General features: G+C 40.2%; 1 protein-coding gene across 1 annotated transcript in view; it reads right to left on the bottom strand.

Moving 5' to 3' along the window:
* Positions 1-22,318, bottom strand: part of Prune2 (prune homolog 2 with BCH domain) — a 309,960-nt gene that overhangs the window by 10,133 nt on the left and 277,509 nt on the right. Inside the window, exons 12-18 of the mRNA XM_045146033.1 lie at positions 18,877-19,050; positions 16,164-16,172; positions 12,298-12,400; positions 11,596-11,727; positions 8,796-8,882; positions 5,130-5,228; positions 932-970 (exon numbers count right to left, since the gene is read on the bottom strand). Of these exons, the coding sequence (XP_045001968.1) occupies positions 932-970; positions 5,130-5,228; positions 8,796-8,882; positions 11,596-11,727; positions 12,298-12,400; positions 16,164-16,172; positions 18,877-19,050 (643 nt within the window). The remainder of the gene's footprint in view (positions 1-931; positions 971-5,129; positions 5,229-8,795; positions 8,883-11,595; positions 11,728-12,297; positions 12,401-16,163; positions 16,173-18,876; positions 19,051-22,318) is intronic.

Here is a 22,318-nt window from a genome sequence, read left to right on the forward strand (position 1 = left end):
CTATACATAGCAGACACAGGAGTCCATAGGACCTCCAGTTTTAGGCATCCATGGAATTTCTTAGAACAAATCCCCTGAAGAGGAGGCTGCTTTAGATAATGTGGCTTCTCAAACGCTCTCCAAATTGGTATTAAGACCTTATTAAATAATTCATTAAATAACATCATCAGCACTTGTTCATTTTATTTTTTCCTAACTGCTACAACTTTGCCTTTTTCAACATTACATACATCCAAAGTAGTGAGCAATGAATACTTTCCCCCTTTATCAAAATGCTCAGAAACTGTGAGTTTTAAAACACCTTTTTTAAAATAAGTAAATAAGTTAGTGTTGTTTGAAATTTTGAAAGGCTATGAAATTGATTCTACAAAAACTTTTCAGTTTTCACTTCTCATCATATAAAGTTTTGTTGCCTCAATGTACCTAAAGATTATTGAGACATTACACTCTGTGTGTCAGAGCCCACAGTGTATTCCTTTGTTGTGATACCTAGAATTGTGCTGCATTTATATTAAAAATAAATTAAGTCAGGCATGGAAGCACATGCCTTTAATCCCCGTGCTCTTGAGGCAGAGGAAGGGGGATCACTGTGACCTCAAGGCCAGCCTGGTACTACCGAGTGAGTTCTTGGTCAGCCTGAGCTAGAACAAGGCCCTACCATGAAAACAACAAAAATAAAACATAAGTGGTGACAAATGCTTTCTTCAAGATAACCAAGATTTATGAAGGAAATAGATTATAATAAAAATAACAGAGATTGGATTGAGCAACCTTTAACTTTTTACAATTTAACAGGAGAAAGGGAAATTTTAAAGTGCAGAATTATCAGAATGCAAGAATGAAACCTCAGGCATGCAGATTCTCTCCATTCATTCCAGAAAAGCAAGCAAGCCAACATGGCTCCAGCTGCGAAATGAAAACCAGGTCTTACTTAGCTGTTTCAGATGCTTCCCTCAGTTCCTCATCCAGTCTGCGTGAGCAAAAGTTAGCGATGCAGAAAAGAAACAAGAAGGAAGCAGGCAGAGCGTGAGTCACCCAGCAAAGCCGAGCCAAACTAGACCTGTCCTCTGGCGCCCTAAGGCACCCTCACTTAGTGTGCTCCTTCCTCCTGTTGGGTGCTTATGGACGCTTGAAAGTTAACAACTAAGAGTGGCGAGGGCACAGGAAACATGCTGGCTGAACATAAAGCTGAAAACAGCCACACCAGTGTGTTAGGTGGAATTAAAGTCAGCTCGCAGCCTGGGCCAAGTCAGGGGTGCGTCTGCCTTAGTAGGTTTCAGTTGCAAATCAGGTTGACCTCAACAGCTTTACACACAGGACAAGGACTGGAAATGGCATACACAGGATCAATACAACAAGCTCTTGCACCGGTAGCATGTTGAGGTCACCCACAAATAGAACACTGGAGTACACACACAGGGGGTCCAGCACGAATGTAAATCAGAAAAGTTTTACCTCACACTTCTCTTAAAAGATTTCTCTTCATCATACCTTACGAGACAGAAAACGGATGCCGTGAAGTAAATGAACAAACAGGTGGAACAATGACAGGTAAATGTTTCAAATGACAGTCAACACATGAGAGAAAATGCCTGCCCCAGTGAGCATCAGATTGGAGAGAACATTCATTGGGAGTAGATATAATTAACAAGTTATAATTCATAAATCTGTGCTGTTTGTGGATTCCATATTTGCAAATTTGTCTATTCACTAAAACCTATTTGTAATTCTCAAAATCAACATGCAGGGTAGCAAAACATGAGCTGCCCAGTGTACACGTCACCAGCTCATGTCACCAAAGGTGAGGCTTTGCTGCCTTGTTTGTATACTAGACCAATGTCCTTCCCTCCGCTCCGCTTACTTAAAGGTGTTTCCTGTATTTTTATACTTTTTTTTTTTTTTTGAGGTAGTGTTTCACTCTAGTCCAGGCTGACCTGAAATTCACTCAGGGTGGCCTCAAACTCATCAGCGATTCCTCCTAGCTCTGCCTCCTGAGTGCTGGGATTAAAGGCATGTGCCAGCACGACTGGCTATTTTTGTACATTTTGCTACCTAAAGTGCTCCCAAAGCATGATGCTGAAGGCTGCTTAGGTGCAAGGAAGCTGTAACGAACCTTACAGAGAAAACATGTATATTCACTAAGAAATGTTTTTAGGCACAAGTTGCAGTGATGCTGGCTTTGAGTTCAAGGTTGTTTCGTTTGCTTGTTTGAGAAGAGGCCTTGCTATGTAGCCCAGGCTGGCCTTAAACGCATGATCCTCCTGTTCTAGCTCCCAAGTGCTAGGATAACAGGCGTGTACATCACGGCCAGCTGAGCCCAATGATATATACTAATAAGGTTTGTTGAAACAGAAATACATAAAGCAAAGTTATATATTGATAGTGATGAAGAGAGGCTTATATGATCCTAGCCCTTTATCTACCCTAGAAAGATGAATTCAGCACTCATTCATTGTTTGCAGTGACTCCATTGAACAGATATTTATAATCAATGATTTTAATTGTGATTCCAGATTGAGCATTACTTTCTGTCACTTAAGCCCTCCCCCACCCCCCCTTTTTTTTTTTTTTTTTCTGAGGTAGGGTCTCAATCTAACTCAGAGCTGACCTGTAATTCACTGTGTAATCTCAGGGTGGCCTCGAACTCATGGTGATACTCCTACCTCTGCCTCCCAAGTGCTGGGATCAAAGGCGTGCGCCACCACGCCCGGCTTCATTTAAGCCCTTTTTAATGAAGGATGTCACACAGCTCCATTCTGGTCTTGGGATTGGCTGGGATCAGATCTTTTAAATGTTATTCAGTGAAAGGAAGTAGTTATGGATGTATGTATCAATTTGAAAATTTCATAATGTGAACACGAGGCAATGAGAACTTGTAATAAAAAAGCGGCAGAAAGGACATCCAGGAGATGGATGAGAGAAGACAGAAGTAAACAGACACAGGGAGCCGCCACAGTGCTACAGCTCTTCATCCTGAAGAAAATCATTCTAAATGGAACTCTGCCTCTTGAAATAAATTTTCTGAACTAGAGCTTTTGAGAACTGATAGGTTTAAACAAATGCCCTGTATAGGCCTCCCTTCTGAATCTTCCTCCTGTTACAGTGAGTCTCCCAAACACGATCACAATGTCACTGCACATTATGAACTCTGTGCCTGAGACTCACACATGCTTTATGGCACTATTCTCATTCAATCCTCATGAGCAGCCTCATTTTACAGATGTGAAAACAGAGCCCCAGAGTTTTTGTAGATTGCCTGAAGTCTCAGCGACCTAGGGAAGTGAAGGTTCACATATAATTACCTTCAAAGCTCACCTACTTCATGTTATGGTCTCTGCCATACTATGGAAGCATGTTCACCCAGAATGTGGCCAGTGGCCCCCACCCAGGAACAGAAAATGTCCTTGTCATCTTCTGAAAGGGATACAGCATTATAGGAGGTGTGTGGACAGCATGTTTTTGTTGTTGTTATTTGTTTGTTTTTTGAGGTAGAATTTTGCTGTAGCCCAGTCTGACCTAGAATTCAGTCTCAGGCTGGCCTTGAACTCATGGCGATCCTCCTACCTCTGCCTCCCTAGAGTGCTGGGATTAAAGGCATGCACCACCATGCCCAGCTATTTTTATTATTATTATTTAAGAGTTAGGAATGTGTTAGGGGAATGAGGTACACTTTATGCAGTACAGGTCAGAACTAGGAGGTATGCTGGCTGTGGGAACTCTATAAAGCAAATGCTGGCATGAATGTAAGTCCTTCAGTATCCTGTGCGTATGCCTGATTTAAGGGATGGAGGAGAATCCAATGTATGTACTCATGAACTGTTGGATTTAGACAGATACTGTGAGGAGATAGAGATTCTCCTCTGACCTGGATTTGAGTCCTGGTCTTACTTCTTCCTGGTTCCTACTCATTCTTTCCATAAGTAATTTCTTAGTGCATTTTAAAATGGGGTTTATAGTAGAGTTAAATAAACAACACACACAGCTCTTCTGTGCCAGCCCACCCTAAAATTCCAGTCACACTACATGGGAGCCTTTCCTTCTAGTCTTTTTGTTTTTGTTTGTGTTTTTGTTTTTGGTGACATTCTTTTGGAAGCTCTAATTGGAAGGTGCATTTTGCTCTATATTTTAGCGAGGAAGATATATAATAATGGTTTTCTTCCTTGAGCTGTAAATCCCTCTTAATTCTAATGAAATAAAAACTAGTGAACTGGCAGGGCATGGTGGTACACACCTTTAATCCCAGCACTCGGGAGGCAGAGGTAGGAGGATTGTCATGGGTTCAAGGCCATCCTAAGACTACATAGTGAATTCCAGGTCAGCCTGGGCTAGAGACCCTATCGAAAAACCAAAACCAACCAACCAACCAAACAAACAAACAAACAAACAAGCAAACAAACAAAAACTAGTTAGCTGGATGTGTTGGCAGTAAAAACACGACATACAGAAAATAATGGATCTTTGCAACAATGTGCCAGAAAGGAATGTTTAGTCTCTAATATCTCTGTTTTAATAACCCAGTTGCAAATATCTTGCAGAGCAAACTTTTACTCTACTTTTCTGAACATAGTCCTGATACCGTCAGTGCCCATGTTGTCTACCTACAGGCTGCCTCATTACCCTATAATGAGCAAGGAAACCACTGCTCATTACCCACCTAGGGCAATGCTCTCTACCTAGTCTTGTACCTGAAAGGAACCATGGGAAAAGTGGTGTGAACTTGGAAAAAAAAACAGCTATTATTTTTAAATCTATTTTTTTCTGGGATTATGCATATAAATTACTTAAGGAAACTTTAAAAACTCCAAATGATCATAAGATCTTAATGTACCTGCATAAAGTGTGGGGGTGGGGCCATGAATACAGATGTGCTAGTTGATATTAAATTTATGTTGTCTCCAGAATGGAAGCCAAATTCGAGGTCAGATGTGTAATAACTAATAATTCCAAAAAGATCATGTAAAAGAGCATCTGAAGGAAGAGCTTTATTGATAGGGTAATATTTAACATTTCCTTTAAAAACAAGATGCCACTTTCCCATTATTCTAGAAGTGAATTTTCTTCCACCACCCTCCATACTGCCTCTAATGTGTATTTTTTTTTAACCAACACTTCAAAGTGATCAGACTTACTTGATGATGCTTTCTGGAATATGAATGCAATCCATTGGGATCAGACCACTGAGCTCTGACAAGCTGCTGACATATTTAATTTTACTGCTGAATTTTGAACTAAGAAAAAAAAATAGAAAAGGACTTCATATCATTATTTGCCGCATTTCCTTCCTAAAGCCACTGTCTCTTGGTGAGACAGTTTATCTTATTTTGTACTTTCTAACAATAGCGATCAAACCTAGGACTTCATACATGGTAAACATATGCCCTCTACCATTATCTACTCATAGCATGAAAAATATTGATATGCTTAACCTTGCCCTAGCATACTTACTGAGAGGAACAGCTATCATGATTTCAGTAATTAATATGGGCCAGACACTGTTTTCCTGTTACTATTGTTTGGAGTTTTATATACATTGTAGAATGGCTTATAATTACTTAGAGTTTTATATATATATATATATATATATATATATATATATATATATATGAACATTTTTATGGTAAAAACATTGAAAATCTACCCTTTTAGAAATTTTTTAGAATATAAGATGTTAATTATAGTTACTATGTTGAACAATGGCTCTCTTGAACTTTTCCCTTTTTCCAATTGAAATTTTGTCTCCCTCCCAACACAAGCACCCAGTATGCACACACGCACAGACACACATACATATTTTGGATGGTTCTGGAGATTGAACCTAGAGGCTTGTGCATGCTAGGCAAGTGTTCTACAACTGAGTTATATCCTCAGCCCCAACCAATGTATTCCAACTTCTACGAATTCAACTGTTTTAGATTTTAGATTCCACATTCAGGCCTCATAACTATTCATGGGAGATTGATTCTAGGAATCCTATTGGTGCCAAATATCCAGTGACACTTGTCCTTTACATAAAATGCTGTAGGCTCTGCATATAAACTATACACACATGCTTAAAGTGTTTCAAGATATAATACCTAGTACAAGGTAAATTCATGTAAATAGTTGTTACACTATATTGTTCATGGAATAATGACAAGAAGAAGTGTTGCACACATTCAAAGATGTACGTTTTAATCTGTTGAACATTTTCTATCTGTGGTTGGTTGACTGTTGATACAGATCCCAAGGATACAGAGAGCTGCCTGTGTGTAAGGAACAGTATGTAGAATTTGATGAGGTACTCTTTGAAGCAGTTTACATAAGTTAACTGATGTACTTCTTATTACAGTCTAGCGAGATGTTACTCCCTTTTTAAGGAAAAGGAATTTGAGGCTGAGGTGCTCATGGTTAGTCAACACAGAACCTGGATGAACCATGTAGTCCCACCTCACTTCTGACCAGTGTTTCTACCACTTGTAGTACTCACTAGGTTATGGTTTATTTGGCCTTTTTCATTTTTATTTCTTTATTACAGACCAACACAAATCCTTCCAGAATCTACCATGGCTGGTTTATATTTTGAAAGAGCATATAAACTTGTATGCCTCTTAATATTTTAAAGTTTTAATTAAAAGTACTTTTTTAGTTTGTAAAAAAAAAGTTTCAAATTTTCAATAAAACTGGACTTGAATGACATTTTGCAACTCAATAGGATCATCTTTGATGCATACAAATGCATAGAGATGACTTGGAATAGAATCTGTGAAACAAAAGAATTTGATTTTGGGGGAATTGGTTTAATAAAGGATCCCATCCCATGTAAAATGATTAAATTATATCTGAAGAATTTTATTATTTACATAACTGTAAATAATTTAAGAAATATCTCATTTCAGGGTTGGAGAGATTGTTCAGTGGTTAAGGTGCTTGCCTGCAAAACCTAAGGACCCGATTTCAATTCCCTAGTACCCATGTAATGCTAGATGTACAAAGTGGCACATGTATTTGGGGTTCATTTGCAGTGGGTAGAGGCCCTGGGGTGCCATTCTCTTTCTATCTGCTTCCTTCTCTCATTCTCTCTCTTTCTAATAAATAAATAAATAAACATATCTAATAATGTATAATAATAAAATACATCTAGCAATGTAATATAAATAAATGTATCTAATTTCACTTGAAAGGAAATTTGCTAAATGAACTGCATGGTTTCAATGAAAATACTCCCCCCTCACCCCCCCCCCCACCCCGGGTCTCCTGGACTGTGCCAATTGCCTGACATCTGTGCTGCCTGGCTTCTCCACCACTGTGCTGTGCCTTCTAGTAAGAAGCTCTTCAAGGTTTTTTTTTTTTTTTTTTTTTTTTTTTTTACATATTTATCATTAATATTTAACTTGTAGTTTCTGTCATGAACTATGACTTGTGAACAACCTGCCAGCTCAAAATGTCACTTGCAGCCTTGGGCCAAGTATTGTGTCAACACACATTTGCATTGGTACATTACATAAGCACCTTCCTTCCTTTGGAGTTGAGCTCAACTGGAGGACTTTGTTAAATGAGCGAGTAGACAAGGGATAGAGGTGGAGAAACCATGCAGGGGAGCCCTTCTGTCTCTGGTGGTCAGTTCACTAGAATGTACACTTCTCCAAGCATGCCATGGTCTATCTCCATTGTGTGTTTCTGACTGCTCTTTTTTGTATGGCTCTTAGTCTTCATTTCAAGTAGCCAATACCCCAAGTCCTTCAAATTTCTACTCTAAGATTTTCACATACATACTCTAGGACCTTACTGTCTATTTTAATATTTTATTTTTTTATTTATTAGGGAGAGAAGCAACGGGCAGCAGATATAAGACTTTACACATTATGAAAAACTCTCTGGAAAATATATGCCACTCTTTATTTAGCAGTTTCAAGTTTTACTATGTCATATATATCTTATCTTTCCTTGTATCTCTCATATATAAGGTTATATAATTCCTAGTCAAAGTAAGTGTTGAATATTCACTGAGTGAAAACATGGAATCCTTCATTTGGTCAAAACACAGTTCACAAAGGTTGACCAGGTTCTACTTAATTTTGTGTCCTATATGAGGTTTGTTCAGAAGACGTGGCCCAGCTCATGTGTCTGTACTGGCTTAGCCTCTATTTTCTATGCTCATGTCACTCTACTTTTCTATTTTCTACAAAATAACATGTCTCTTTAAAATTACTGTCTGGCAGGCTACACATGTAGCTCATTTGGTAGAGAGATCACCTAGTTTGCATGAAGCCCTAGGTCTTTGCCCTAACACCTCACAAACTGGGCATGGTGGCACACACTTGAAATCCCAGCACTGAGGAGGTGGTGGCTGCATAGCAAGTTTGAGGCCAGCCTGGGCTGCATAAAATCCTATGCAAAAATAACATTTGTTAGAAGCATTATTGAATCCTCTTTCTGTGTTGCATGGGAATCTCTCTGCTTCATATTCCAGACTCACAGGAAGCAATTTAGAGGCTATGTTTGGTAAAATCTGAAGCAATAGTCATTACCATTATTTAAAGACAAACAAAAACTAGGGTCTATTGTGTAACCCAGACTAGCCTCAAACTTGTAATCCTCCAGCCTTAGCCTCCTTAGAGCAGTGCTGACAGGTGTGTGTCATCACACCTGGCCCTTTAATTAAGGGTTTTTTGATGCATCGTCTGAAGTATTTTTCTAAGAAAGTTAGAAGCAAAATAATTTTTCCTAGATTTTTTGGCTTAAAAATCTTGTTTATATGACAATTTATATATGTTTAAAACACACTTGAATAACTTTCACTACTGTAATAGCTGTACCTTATAAAAGGCCTTGTCACTGCTAGGATTGTTCTGATGAACCAAGAGGGATGAACAATAATGAATGACTTCAAATTCTTGCGCAACCTATTTTGAAAAAACAAAAAAAAAAGATGCATTACTGTTAACTCACTTTCAGAGGGAGTTAAAAACAGAACATAATTCTCCAAATAAGGATATATACTTTTAGGAAAGTTACTTTTATCTGATTCTTAGAATGGGCATGATTAATAAAACAAGCTAACGTGCTTGCCTACAAAGCCTAACGACCTGAGTTTGATTCCCCAGTACCCACATAAAGCCAGATGCACAAAGTGGCACATGCATTTGGAATCTATTTGCATCAGCTGGAGGCCCTGGTGCACCCATTCTCCCTGTCTGTCACTCTTCTATCTCTGCTTGCAAATAAATAAATAAAAATATTAAATAAAACTGGGCATTGTGGTGCATGCATTTAATCTCAGCACTCAGGAGGCAAAAGTAGGTGGATTGCTATGAGTTCAGGGACATCCTTAGACTACATAATGAATTCCAGGTCAGCCTGGGCTAGAGAGTGAGACCTTACCTCTAAAAGCCAAAAAATAAGTAAAAAGTAATGCTTTTCAGACATAATTTAGAACCTGTATGATTCAAATCTCCATTAGGTCACAGGAATAAATGCCAAACACATTGATAATACTCTTTTTTAAAATATATTTTATTTATTTATTTGAGAGAGAGAAAGAGGCAGAGAGAGAGGGAGAGAATGGGCACTTCAGGACCTCCAGCCACTGCAGATGAACTCCAGATGCATGTGGCCCCTTGTGCATCTGGCTTACATGGGACCTGGAGAGTTGAACCAGGATCCTTTGGCTTTGCAGGCAAACGCCTTAACCACTTAGTCATCTCTCCAGCCTGGTGATACTCTTTAAATGCTTAAATGTTAATCATTGTAGTGTATTTTTGTTTAATGATGATTTTCATTTTGTCAACAGTATATTTACTATTTTGAAAAGAATATGATCTTGGTAGCAATTTAGGCAATGAATTAATTTATCACTTTTGTTTTTGAGGCAGAGTTTCAGGTAGCCCAGACTGGCTTCAGATGTACTATGTAGCTGATGAAGACCTTGAACTTCTGATCCTTATGGGTGATCCACCTCCAGAGTGCTAGGATGACACATATGTGCCACCATACCTAGTTTATACAGTACTGGGAATGGACTCCAGGGCCTCATGTATGCTAGGCAAGCACCATCCTCGGTCTGAAGAAGATTTATTTTTTGATTTTTGTTTATTTATTTATTTTGGTTTTTCAAGAGAGGATTTCACTCTAATCCAGGCTGACCTGGAATTCACTATGTAGTCTCAGGGTAGCCTCGAACTCTCAGCAATTCTCCTACCTCTGCCTCCTGAGTGCTGGGATTAAAGGAATGCACCACTACACAGGGCCAAAAGATTTATTTATCTAACTTTTATTTTGTTCTTCTATATAAAGAAAATTTATCATTTTATTTATTTGTTATATTTTAAAATATTTTTATATTTTTTATATGAGAGACAGAAAAAGAGAGGGGGTAGAAAGAGAGAGTGAGAGAGATAGAGAGAGAGGGAGGGAGAGAATGGGCATGCACCAGGGCCTCCAGACACTGCAAATGAACTCCAGACACATGTGATACCTTGTGCATCTGGCTTATGTGGGTTCTGGGGAATCAAACCTGAGTCCTTAGGCTTTGCCTTAACTGCTAAGCCATCTCTCCAGCCCCAAATTTACCATTTTAATAATTCTTGGCTTTCATGCTCATTTTTCATTAGCAATGTTATTTTATTATTGTTAGATTTATTTTTTAAGTTAAATATAGTAGGGCATTCTCAAGTTATTATGTAAATAATACAGCTAAGGGGATATAATACATGCTAGATATCAGAAATCTGTGTTTTTCTTACAGAAATCCTTGTCCTAGTACACACAGACAGCAGCCAGGTCACATGATAGCACTAAAGGATCATGGGTATCTTGGTTTGTCCTCTCACCAGTTGCAGAAACATACACACAATTCAGAATGGAGTTAAGCTGCCAAACTTGAGGTTATATACAAGAAAGTCTGCAGAAGACTAAGACTCTCTTTATTTCAACTGAAGGCACTGAGCTTTGAGCTTTGAATGTATGCCCCCCAGTAGACCCACCTGTAGGTACACTTGGCACCTAGATGGTGAAACTGCTTGAGAAGATGATGGACCCTTTGGAAGGTGGAGCTTTGCTGGAGGAAGTGGGTTATTGAGGTTCTATAGGCCTGCCTTACTTCCTATTTACTCTCTGCTTCCTGACTCTGGCTACAGTATGACTAGCTTGGCCTCCTGCTCCTGCTGCCATAAAGGAAAGTATGCCCCTGGAAATGCTAGCCGAAATAAACCCTTTCCTTCCTTAAATTGCTTCTGGTCTGGTATTTGTTCACAGCAATGAGAAAGTAACTAATACAGGCATTATGTGATAGTTTCATGGCTATATTGACAATTTATTGCTTCATATACACATAATTCAATATACCTAAAATATGGATGAATTTTTGATAGGTTTAAGGGTATTAACATGGGAACTATCGAGGAAGTCAAAATAGTGATTAAAGCTGGTGTGGTAGCACCAACCTTTAGTCCCTGCATCTAGAAGCAGAGGTAGCAGGATCACCTTGAATTCAAGGCCAGCCTGAGTTATAGTTAGACCCTACCTTAAAAAGCCAATATTTACACACACACACACACACACACACACACACACACATACACACAGTGAAGAAATGATTAAATAATAAAGTTCACATACCGTCTGTCAATCATTTGGTAGCATTTCTTCATCCAGCCTAGACCTGGCATCTTCCGCCTTGGGGTTGCACCATTCAAGTACACAATCATGTAGTCTTCAGCTACCATCAACTCTAAAGTACTTATTACATATCTGATCACAGGACGAAAGAGAAGCATTTTCAGTTCTCACATCCAATTTCCATCATAATTACATGACATTTTAATTACAGGGTGAATGACACTTAAGGGTAGTTGTGCATATTATCTCTTTGCCTTAAGAACAATGCAGTAACCTATAATCATGTCTCAAAAAGTAAGCATTGCTGTTATCTGAATGGTTGTTTCTTTTTAAATGCAGAAAATGATGTGGGCTAAAACTCTGAATTCTAAAAATCTCAATATTATCAAACATCAAGAGCAACTCAAGTTAAACAAGGGCAAGTATGAGTGAAGTCAGGTTATCATCCAGTAGCTAAGAACATGTTATCAAGGGACAAAAGCAATACTTTGCTCAAAGGAAATGATACAAAAGTTTTATATATACAGGCCAAACTGCTGATTTTCTTTTCCATTGATTCTACTGACAAAAATTATTTGAACAATGTTCCTTGACAGAAATCTTGTTAACATCTTATCAAAGGCTTGGGATGTTCTACATAATATATTTCTCTCAGTTAACGATATATCTGTTATTGCATGCCAACATTCAATAATCACTCACAGGAAAAGATTTTCCATGACGTAGTGGTAATCCGCTCGGCTGCTGTCTGGCAGGAAACAAGCGGCAAATACAATGATGGCATTTAGACCGTCCCCATAGTATCCTGGGGACAAACAAAAAGATATTTGTAACTGAAGAAATTCTCTTACAAAGTCATGTCAAGTGTTCATGTGTATATAATAGATATGTCATGAAGTGACTATTACATTAACTGTAATCCTACACATAATGCACATCTTGTCATGATTAGTTTAGAAAATATTATACAATGTGAGGATATTTGCATATACAAGGGATACATAGGCATTATAATGGTCTTACATGGTTTGCATAAATGTGAATATCATGTACAAACAATGTATCAAGAAGGCAACCCTTTTTACTCATAAGTTTCTAATATACAATACTAATTTATATAGTACTTCGTTCTGATGGCTAAGAAAAAGGTTCTGTTTGATTTTTTAGCTTTCTAGTTTTAGATCCAGTTAACTGGAGAATTTAATTGCTGAACTGCAATATAATTGCAGACTGCACACTCCAGTGACCAGACACTAGCAAAGAAACATGTAAAATACCTTGTTTTCAATTCTGAGCTCTGGTCACTTGCCTGCAGTGCTCCTGATTCTCCAGACTCAGGAGGTAGTGCAGGGATGCATGGTAGCTTCTAGCCAGTCCCAGAAAAATGGTACAGATTTTACAAAGCCTAGTCCCTTAGAGAAAGCAGCATACTTAGAGACTAAATTCTTGTCAAGTTCTGTGAAAATATGTGCATTTTGGAAAACCTGAGAATTATGTCCTAAAAAGATAGGTGAGTGCAGAGCTGCTATTTGCAGGCAGTGCTGAGAAAACGGGACCTATGTAAGGCAGGTGGAGGCAGCCACTGGAACTCTAAGTCTAGATGTTTATACATGCATCTCAGGTATTATATTTGTTTTTTGAAAGCTCTCACATAATAATTTCAGCATTGGCCTATTTTCTAACAAGGATTGCTTCTTTAGAGCTCATCTTTGAAATTCGTAGCAGGTGTTGTAAGCTCCTTGTAGGTTAGATATATAGAATGAAAGTCCTTTGTCATTTAAAAAGGAAAGGCAGGTCCTGTCTTATTGGGGCCAGGGGCACTACGGATTTAACCCAGGGCCTCACACCTGCCCTCTGTGGTGGTTTCATTCAAGTGGCCCCCATAAACTTAGGTGTTCTGAATGCTAGGTTCCCAGCTAATGGAGATTTGGAAATTAACACCTCCTCGAGGCAGTGTATTGTTGGGGACAGGCTTACAGGTATTATAGCCAGTGTTCCCTTGCTAGTGTTTGGTACACTCTCCTGTTGCTGTTGTCCACCTTATGTTGGTGAGGAGCTTATATCCATCCTCTGCTCATGCCATCATTTTCCCTGCCATCTTGAAGCTTGCCCTGTACTATGTAAACCAGAGAAAACCTTTTTTTTTTTTTTTTTTTTTTTTTGCCACAAGCTGTTCTTGGTCAGGAGTTTTCTGTCATCAATGTAAACCTGACTGCAACACCCTCCCACTGAGATACCTTCTACCCTTTATCATTGTGAAATACCTCCACTATAGTTCTGAGGATAAAACTAGGATCTTGCGTATAGTAGCAACTGCTCTACCACTGAGTTACATCCCTAACCCTTTTAAATCTTTTCCATTTTTATTTTTAGAGTGGGTCTTGCTAAGTTGCCAAGGCTGACCTTGAGCTCACTCTGTGGCCTAGCTGTGCCTTTCAAATTGCAATCCTCTGGCCTCAGCTTCTGACTGGCTAGGATTATAGGCCTGACTTAATATCTTCACTTAAATACCTATAGTTCTGGGCTTCAGAATCATTAGATTGCCCTCAAAGCCTTGAGCAGGAGAGCAGGACACTTCCTTACTCTTGATCTAGTCCTATCAGAACTCAATGTGTTTCATTTTTTTTTCAGAGTCATAACTATATCTCTGGTGATTACATGTCAGCAAAATATGGGCTGGGTATTAGATGATGTAAACTCTTGAGATGCAGTTAAATAAGATGGTCTTTCCACAGAAACAGAGTGTGGCTCTACTGAAAACAATACAGAAGAAGAGGAAAACCAACTAAAAATATATCCGGTTGTAGGCTGTGAGTACAGCTAACTTGAGACTGTTGTACATAGTACTTACAGTCCATATCCTATAATGTTATCTGTGTCGGCATACTCCTGGTACGATGGTTAACCTGGGTTGTCAACTTGACAGTATTTAGAATCACTATGGAAACAAATCTTGGGGCATGTCTGTGAGGAATGTTTTTCTGGAGAGGTTATTTGAGGTGGAAAGATCCACCTTAAATGTGGGCAGCACCATTCTGTTTGGTGGGCATCCTGGACTATATCAAAAGGAAAGAGCTATGGAGTACCAGCATTCCTTGCTCTCATGGTGACGTGATGTGACCAGCTGCTTTGTGCTCTGGGCCACGCCTTTCCGGCGATGACGGACTTCAACCTTGAGCTGCATCCCTTATGCTGATTTTACACTGGCAGGAATAGTATATGATCACAGTGACAAGCAAAGTGACAAATTCACACTTGCTGCAGCATAGTTGTGCTTCCCCTGGCCTTTTGTATTAGTTTCATCTTTTCTAGTATCTAGGTATCCATCAACATCTCTTCTGAGTGTGAATGGCATTCATTTAGCTAAAGGAATACCTGGGAACTGCTGTCTAAACAAAGAATGTCTCCTTGTACAAAGGTTGCTGAAACTTATAAATGAAGATGGCTCTTGGTACTTTGGGGAAGAAGAGCTATATCAAAGGAGAACAGGTGGCAAAAGAGAAGAGAATAAGGAGATGATGGTTCAAGAAAGTAGAAGAAAAGAATTCTACATGAAAGTTCTCCTAAGTCATAAACTGGTCAGCTTTTTTTGTTGTTGTTATTGTTTGAGGTAGGGTCTTGCTGTAGTCCAGGCTGATCTGGGCTTTACTCTGTAGTCTCAGGGTGGCCTCTAACTTGCATCAGTTCTCTTACCTCTGTATCCTGAGTGCTGGGATTAATGGTGTGTGCCACCATGCCCAGCTTGCAAGTGCTTTTTAAAATTTTTATGCATTTATTTGAGAGAGAGAGAAAGAGACAGAGAGAGATGCTTTAAAATTTTTTTAAAAATTTATTCACTTGAGAAAGCAGGAGAGAGAGGGGGGGGGGAGAGGGGGAGAAAACAGGTGCACCAGAACCTCTAGCCATTGCAAATGAACTCCAGACACATGTACCATCTTGTGCATCTGGCTTTACATAGGTACTGGGGAATTGAACCTTGATCCCTTGGCTTTGCAAGCAAGAGCCTTAACCGCTAAGCCACCTCTCTAGCCCTCAAATGATTTTAAGGGTCAAATAATTCCTCAGTTTCTATCTTCATGCAGCTTAGTTAGGTGAAGGTACTTGTTGGCAAGAACCAAATTATCAAGGAGTTTGATTTGTCTGATTTTATATCTCTCTAGCTGTTTTATATATTCATGTTTGTTTATTATTTGTACATTGGGAATTGAACCTAAGGACTGGCACTTGCTAGGCAAATGCTCTACTACTGAAATATATCTCCAGCCATATTTTTACTTTTTATTGTGTCTTCTCATTAAACACAGGGTAAATGTAAAAGGTATGTTCTGGGGGTGCAATCCTACCAGGGAGCCTCCCGGCACCCTCTGGTGCAGTGATAAACCTTACCTGAAGTGGCACAGACAGGGGTGAAAGGGATGTAACACAATTTGCTGGCCAGCAAATGGAATGGAGAGAGAAGGAAAGATGTCACAGGCACAACAGAACATACACACACACACACCAGCCAGCAGCTCTTCCGCTCATTCTTTCCAGGATCGTTTGTCCAGCAACACTGCGGAGAAGATTACCTGAGTCTCCTAGAATGACACGAGAAGTAAAGAGACAACAAGAAAGGAAGGACCTTGTTAAAATCCTTTGGCAAGATTGATCTAGGTTATTCGAGTATATTTGTTCTCTGCTATGAATTCAGATGAGATGCAGGCACACTCAGGGTTGTACAGCTGTAGACCTCTGCTCTGAGCTCCAAAAAGCCACTTCTGGTCCCAGTGTGACCCCATGTCATTGGGTGTGCAAAATCACCCATAAAGTTTGCTATGTTTGTTAAGCATATGTGTTAAGCATATGTTAGATATAGTGTTCATGGCATTATAGGGTGCAAGCATTGGCAATGCAATTCCACCACATAAACAGAGGCTCAGACAAGGTACCAATGTCAGAGACTGGTAAGTACAAACAGGCCTTGACCTCAGTTTCTGCACTGTGTCCTGGGCCTCGAACTGGCCAGGGTCAAATATGGAGGCTGGATTATTTGTGTGGACACTGGGCAGCTTCTGTCTTTGGGGCCAGCTTCTTCGATTCTTTTCATCATTCCCACCTTGATTCCTGCATTGAACGCTGTCCTGCTGGCTCTTCCCTACTGGCCCTTTGAGCAAAATGCAAGGACTGTGAAGTCTGCCTTTGTAATGCTTTCAGAAGCCAAGCTGACAGACTCCAGAGGTTGACCACTCAAGTACTTTGTCATTGTAAAGTCCAAGACACTGGTGTAAGTATTTCATATGGAAGACACATCTTTGTGAAATTCAGAGGCAGCAGCCATGGGACCTTTTCCTAGCACCCAGAAGCTGTCCAGGGAGAGGTAGCATCTTGATAATGGCCTGGAGAGGTGCAGATTCATGCAGCCCAGCACCTGGAGGAGGCTGAGGCACAGCCAAGGAGAAGAAAGCAGCCTTCTCTTCAAAACAAACTGACAGCCACACAGACAACAACCAAGTGTGAAATGTGATGGAGAGGAGCAAGGGGCAGGGGAGGAGGCTGGGTTGGAGCTCAGCAAACCAGGTGCCCCTAAGATTTATGTGGAATTTTACAGACACTATTAGGGCAGGCAGAGCCTGTGGCTTTTCCTGACCACCAATGATGACCACTCTGTGCTGACTCAGGTTCCAGGCAGATGGGCCTGGGTTTTACTGTATTTGAAAAAGCAAGTAGTAAGTTTACTCAAGGACTCAAGGGATAGCTCAGCCCTGTGGGAGCAGTAGAACTGTGGTCCTGCCCTTTGTATAACATGGGGCTCTGAAATGAAGAGCTGAGGGTAAAACTGTCAGAGGGTCATAGCTGCATAACTTTGATTTACTCTAAAAGACAACTCTACACTTCCTGTACATTTTAGAGAAAGCACAGGCAACTCTTTCTTGGTATGTTGTAGGCATGTATGTGGTGTACACATGTACGTGCAGATGCATGCACCCGGTGCACCCCCCTGTGGAAGTCAGACGAGGATGTTGGGTATCCTCCATCATTCTGACACGAGGTTATTCTTATGCTTAGTCTTTGTTTCACTTTCATTTCCCTGAAACAAACCAGAAATACTAGAACGTGCTACAAAGGAAAAGTGACCTTCTTTGAAGACCTGGCAAGTGCTTGGGTTCTGATTTTTCACCCCAGTAAGAGGGCTGACTCTATGGTCAGTTTGATGTCAGCTCAGCCTTCCTCCCAAAGGGCTGAGAGAGGGTCCTCTCAGAGGGAGCTGCCCTTGGCCCACAGCAGCTGTCTGAGGGCCACACTGCCATTGTAGGTCATGCAGTGAGGCAACAAAAGAAAGGCCTTGGCCAAAGGTTCCCACAAGCATGCTCATTCACTGTCACAACAGCTTTCCCGGGTGGCTCTGAAGCTCAGGGACATAGCAATGGACAGGGTGGAAGATCTCCTGGGGGAGGGATGTTTGATTCGAATAACAAAATGTCCACGTGCATGTTAGGAAACAAATGTTGCCAAGTTAATGCAGTGCCAGGACTGTTACTTCCCTGTCCTCACTGAGAGAACAGACCCCGAGTTGCCCTGTAGGCTCGCACTTCTTGGACAGCTGGGGCTGGGTGCCGGAGGACTGCTAGAAAGGAATGGGTGGAGCAGCAAAGTTCCAGAGCTATTCATGTTTTCTGAAGCCAACAATATTCAGTGTGTTGCCTGTACTCCTTTCCTGCACCCCAGATTAATCAAACCATATATGCTCCTGGAGCCCCTGAGAAAGCACCGGAAATAAATCCACTTTTCTCTCTCCCTGATTCCTCACTAAGTGAGTGGAGGCTTTGACTGTGAACAGCCTAGACTTAATGTGATTTATAGAAAAGCAAAATTTCGGTAGGGAAAATAGTTACCAGGTTGAGTCTAAAAAGATTTCCTAACCTCTCCAAAGAAGCCCCACTGGAGAAGTGGTCCTCCTATAGGCTGTGCTGCAGGACAGGCTAAAGCACTTGGTTCAGCCTACTCCTAGGAGCTCCAAAGGACATTGCTACACCCAGCAGTGATGGCTCTTGAGAAACCTACACAGAAAATTATAGCTACTAGATATGTGGTGTGAAAAACAATTTTGACATTGGAAAGTTAGTTTTGCCTCACAGGATTTCACATTTTTATGACTAGAGTATGAAGTAAGCTTGTTAGCTCTCAGTGCCCTGAACATAGGTCTGCAGAATAATATGATACAGAGAAACTCTAGTTTCGCTTTCTAATTAAAACTCAAGCCCCCGCCCCCCACATCTCCCAGACTCCACAAGGCTTGAGTACCTCCGTGAGAAATGACCCTCCGGTAGGGCTCGATGACCTTCATGTCAATGCGCTGCTCCTGCTCTCCGATCACCACTGTCCTCCACAGCCGGTTATCTTCCCGCTCCTCTTCAGCTGTGTATTCTGGAATAGACTCCAATTCTTGGCCAGAATCCTTGTTGTCCACAGGATCTTCTGGAAATGAAGCACATGGTGGACTGAAGAACTCCACAGAGGGGCAGCCAAAGGAAGCAGTTGTGAGCCACCTCTCCGCAGATCCAGGCTGCTAGAATGCCATGCTGTGCACAGTGTCCATAAAGCTTAACCACAGAACAGCCATGCAGTGAAGTCTTTCCTACTGACTGACCCTGCTGAGGCCATGCTGAGGTGGAGACTGTGCATTAGCAGTGGCCCAGTGTGGGATAAGCTGGTACCAATTTATCCTCGGTCATGAAGATTAAGGACTATGGCCATATCTCCTGAGGGTTGAGTCTTCGGACACCTTTAGCTTGGTTTTTAGTCAAGGTGTTGCCACCAGCCAAGAACTCTACTCTAAGACTCTTAAAACCAGAAGGATCCCCTTCTCTATTGTGAAGACAGGACATTTAGACATAAATTTCATTATTACTTCCCATTCTGTTTCAGAATACACTGCAGAAAGATTTTATAGTGAGAAACAATTCCAAAAATAATCTGTGCATTTTTAAATCTGTGAGTACACAAAGCAAGGCCCACTGAGCAACCTTTGGGAAAAAACTTAGTTTCATGCATTCAAAAATAGTAACCATGTTATTTATTAAAAGAATTAGCTGCCATTGTCTTGATTTGTACTAGCAGTACTTTAAGAATGGTCATTTTTATATCTTTCAATAATTTGAAGGAAAAGGTTATTTATAACCTTCACAACAATTCTAAGATATTATCATTCTTACTTTTCCATTGTGAAAAAAGTCCTTTGAAATTGCTCTTTACTTAAATTCCTCCTGTGGCACATTGATAATAATACTTTAATAAGTGTCGACACTCTTGAACTGGTCATAACAGTCAGTATGAAAATAGCATTATAATCAATACAAAACTGATTACACAGAGAGAGACTGTGAATTCCTCGGGTAAGTAACTTTGTCTGAATTATCACATTAATATTTACTTCTATCAACACATCCCACAATTAGTTTAGAAGTCAGAGTACTCAAAATCTGGAAAGGTAAGTGGGTATATTCAGGAAGGCTTGGATAAGTTTCTGGAAATACTCTATGAGGAAGCCATTCTAATTATATCCCAGAAGATTCTCCAATCACTAAGCATTATCAAGCACTTAATTATCTACCACTCAGAATAGAAAAATGAATCTCAAGTAGGAAGAAACCTTAGCATTCTTTGCCAAGACCAACAACCATACCAGCCACAGATTGGTTTGCTCACCCAGTTCCCCTGTGTTCTCAGGAGTGCTCTGTAGCTTGGTAAGGACACAAAGCAGCAACCTTGGCTTCCCATCAAGCTCTGCATCACTTGTGAAAATCCATCTACCTGTCACCCACCCTTCCCAACCCCCCCGCTTCTTCCTTACTACTTGGGTTAGGAAACATAGATGCTCATTCTAACTCTCCTCCTAGATTCTTATTCCCCATCTGGCCTCTGCTTCCTCAGCACTCTGAGCTCAGACAGTGTTTGGCCTCTGGATGCTAATGTACCAGTAGACTGTCCTTTGACTTCAATGAACTCACCATCCACCCCCCCCATACATACACACACACACACACACACACACACACACACACACACACACACACGTATAAATATCCCAGCACTCAGGAGGTAGAGGTAGGAGGACCCTACCTTGAAAAACCAAATATATATAGAGATAGATAGATAGATATAGATACATGTATAGATATACATACACATATATTTATATATGTCTATATATTTTTATGAAGAATTTTAAGGCATGTACACACTGTAATTTGATAGTACTACTAACCTTTCAGTGACTTCCCTATCCACCAAACTTTCAGTGAGAACTCCCCATCTACCAAACTCTCAATGAAATCAATGACAATCCTCCAACCCTTCTGTATTATGTTTAAAACTCTCTGGACTACTCTAGCTTGACCTTGCTGATCTCTGTGGGGTGATAGTATATATGTATTTTTCCATTTGGATTTTTGTGTTTTGTTTCCTGCACATTTTTATCAAGGCTGTTTGTTTTACTAATTTTTTTTTTACCACAGTCTTTATTCTGATTATGAAACTAAAATTTATATCACACATAGTGACAAAAATTATTTGACAAAAAAAAATCCATGTCAGCACCATAAGCAAAGATGATCATTTCCACAAACAGTCCTGGAACAGCTAGACATTCACATACAAGGCGTGTCTAGGCTCAGACCTTAGATTGCTTGCAAAAAGACAAGTTTGAAGTATATCATACTTCTAAATGTAAAAGTGCCACAACTATAAACTCTTAGAAGAAAACAGAAGAGATCATCTAACTGAGCTTGATGTAGAGATGACATGTATTCATTTGGACAGGGTGAGCCATTTTGATGCAGCTGGTCTAGAGTCCAGGAGTGTCTGGGTTTCCTCTACCTTAGCTTCCCTACTAGCTGGGACTACAGGTATACACCACCAGGCTTTGGAAAGGATGATGTTTTAACTATGATAAAAAATGCATGATTCATTAAATAAATAATTTGTAAATTAGACTTTGTTAAAGTTAGAAACTGCTCCATGAAGACAATATGTGGAGAAGAAGGCAAGCCAGAGACTGAGAGAAAATGCTTTGGGAACACACATCTGAACAGGACCACTATGCAAAGAGTAAAAGAGAATGCTTCAAACTCAACAATAAGGAAATGAATAACTTGAGAAGAAAATAGGCAAAAGAATGGGCTGGTGTTGCAGCTTAGTGTAAAGTGTTTTCCTATTATGCACAAGCTCCTGTATTCACTCCCCACCATTGCACATGCACGTGTGCATGCATGTGTGCGCGCACACACACACACACACACACACACACACACACACACACACAAATAAATAGGCAAATGAGCTAAACAGATTATTCTTCAAAGAATATATACAGATACAAAGGGAGCACAGAACAATGTTTAATATCATCTGGCATGTGTATGTGTGTGCAGTGAGCATGCATATGTGTATATGTGTTTGCATTTCTGTGGTCACAGTGTGTGGGTGTTTGTATATGTGTGAAGGCCAGAGTTTAATGTCAAGTGTCCTTTTTGATCACTCCCCATCTTATTTACTGAGGCAAGGTCTCTCACTTAAACCCAAGACTTGCTAATTTAACTCGTCTAACTAGCCAGCTTACACCAGGGATCCATTGTTTCTGCTTCCCAAGTGCTGAATTTACAGGCAGACTACCACACCTGGCATTTATGTGAGTACTGGGGATTCGAAGTCTGGTCCTCATGCTTGTGCAGAAGCACTTTATCTA

This window comes from Jaculus jaculus, chromosome 1 (assembly GCF_020740685.1).
Source record: "Jaculus jaculus isolate mJacJac1 chromosome 1, mJacJac1.mat.Y.cur, whole genome shotgun sequence".
NCBI lineage: Eukaryota > Metazoa > Chordata > Mammalia > Rodentia > Dipodidae > Jaculus > Jaculus jaculus.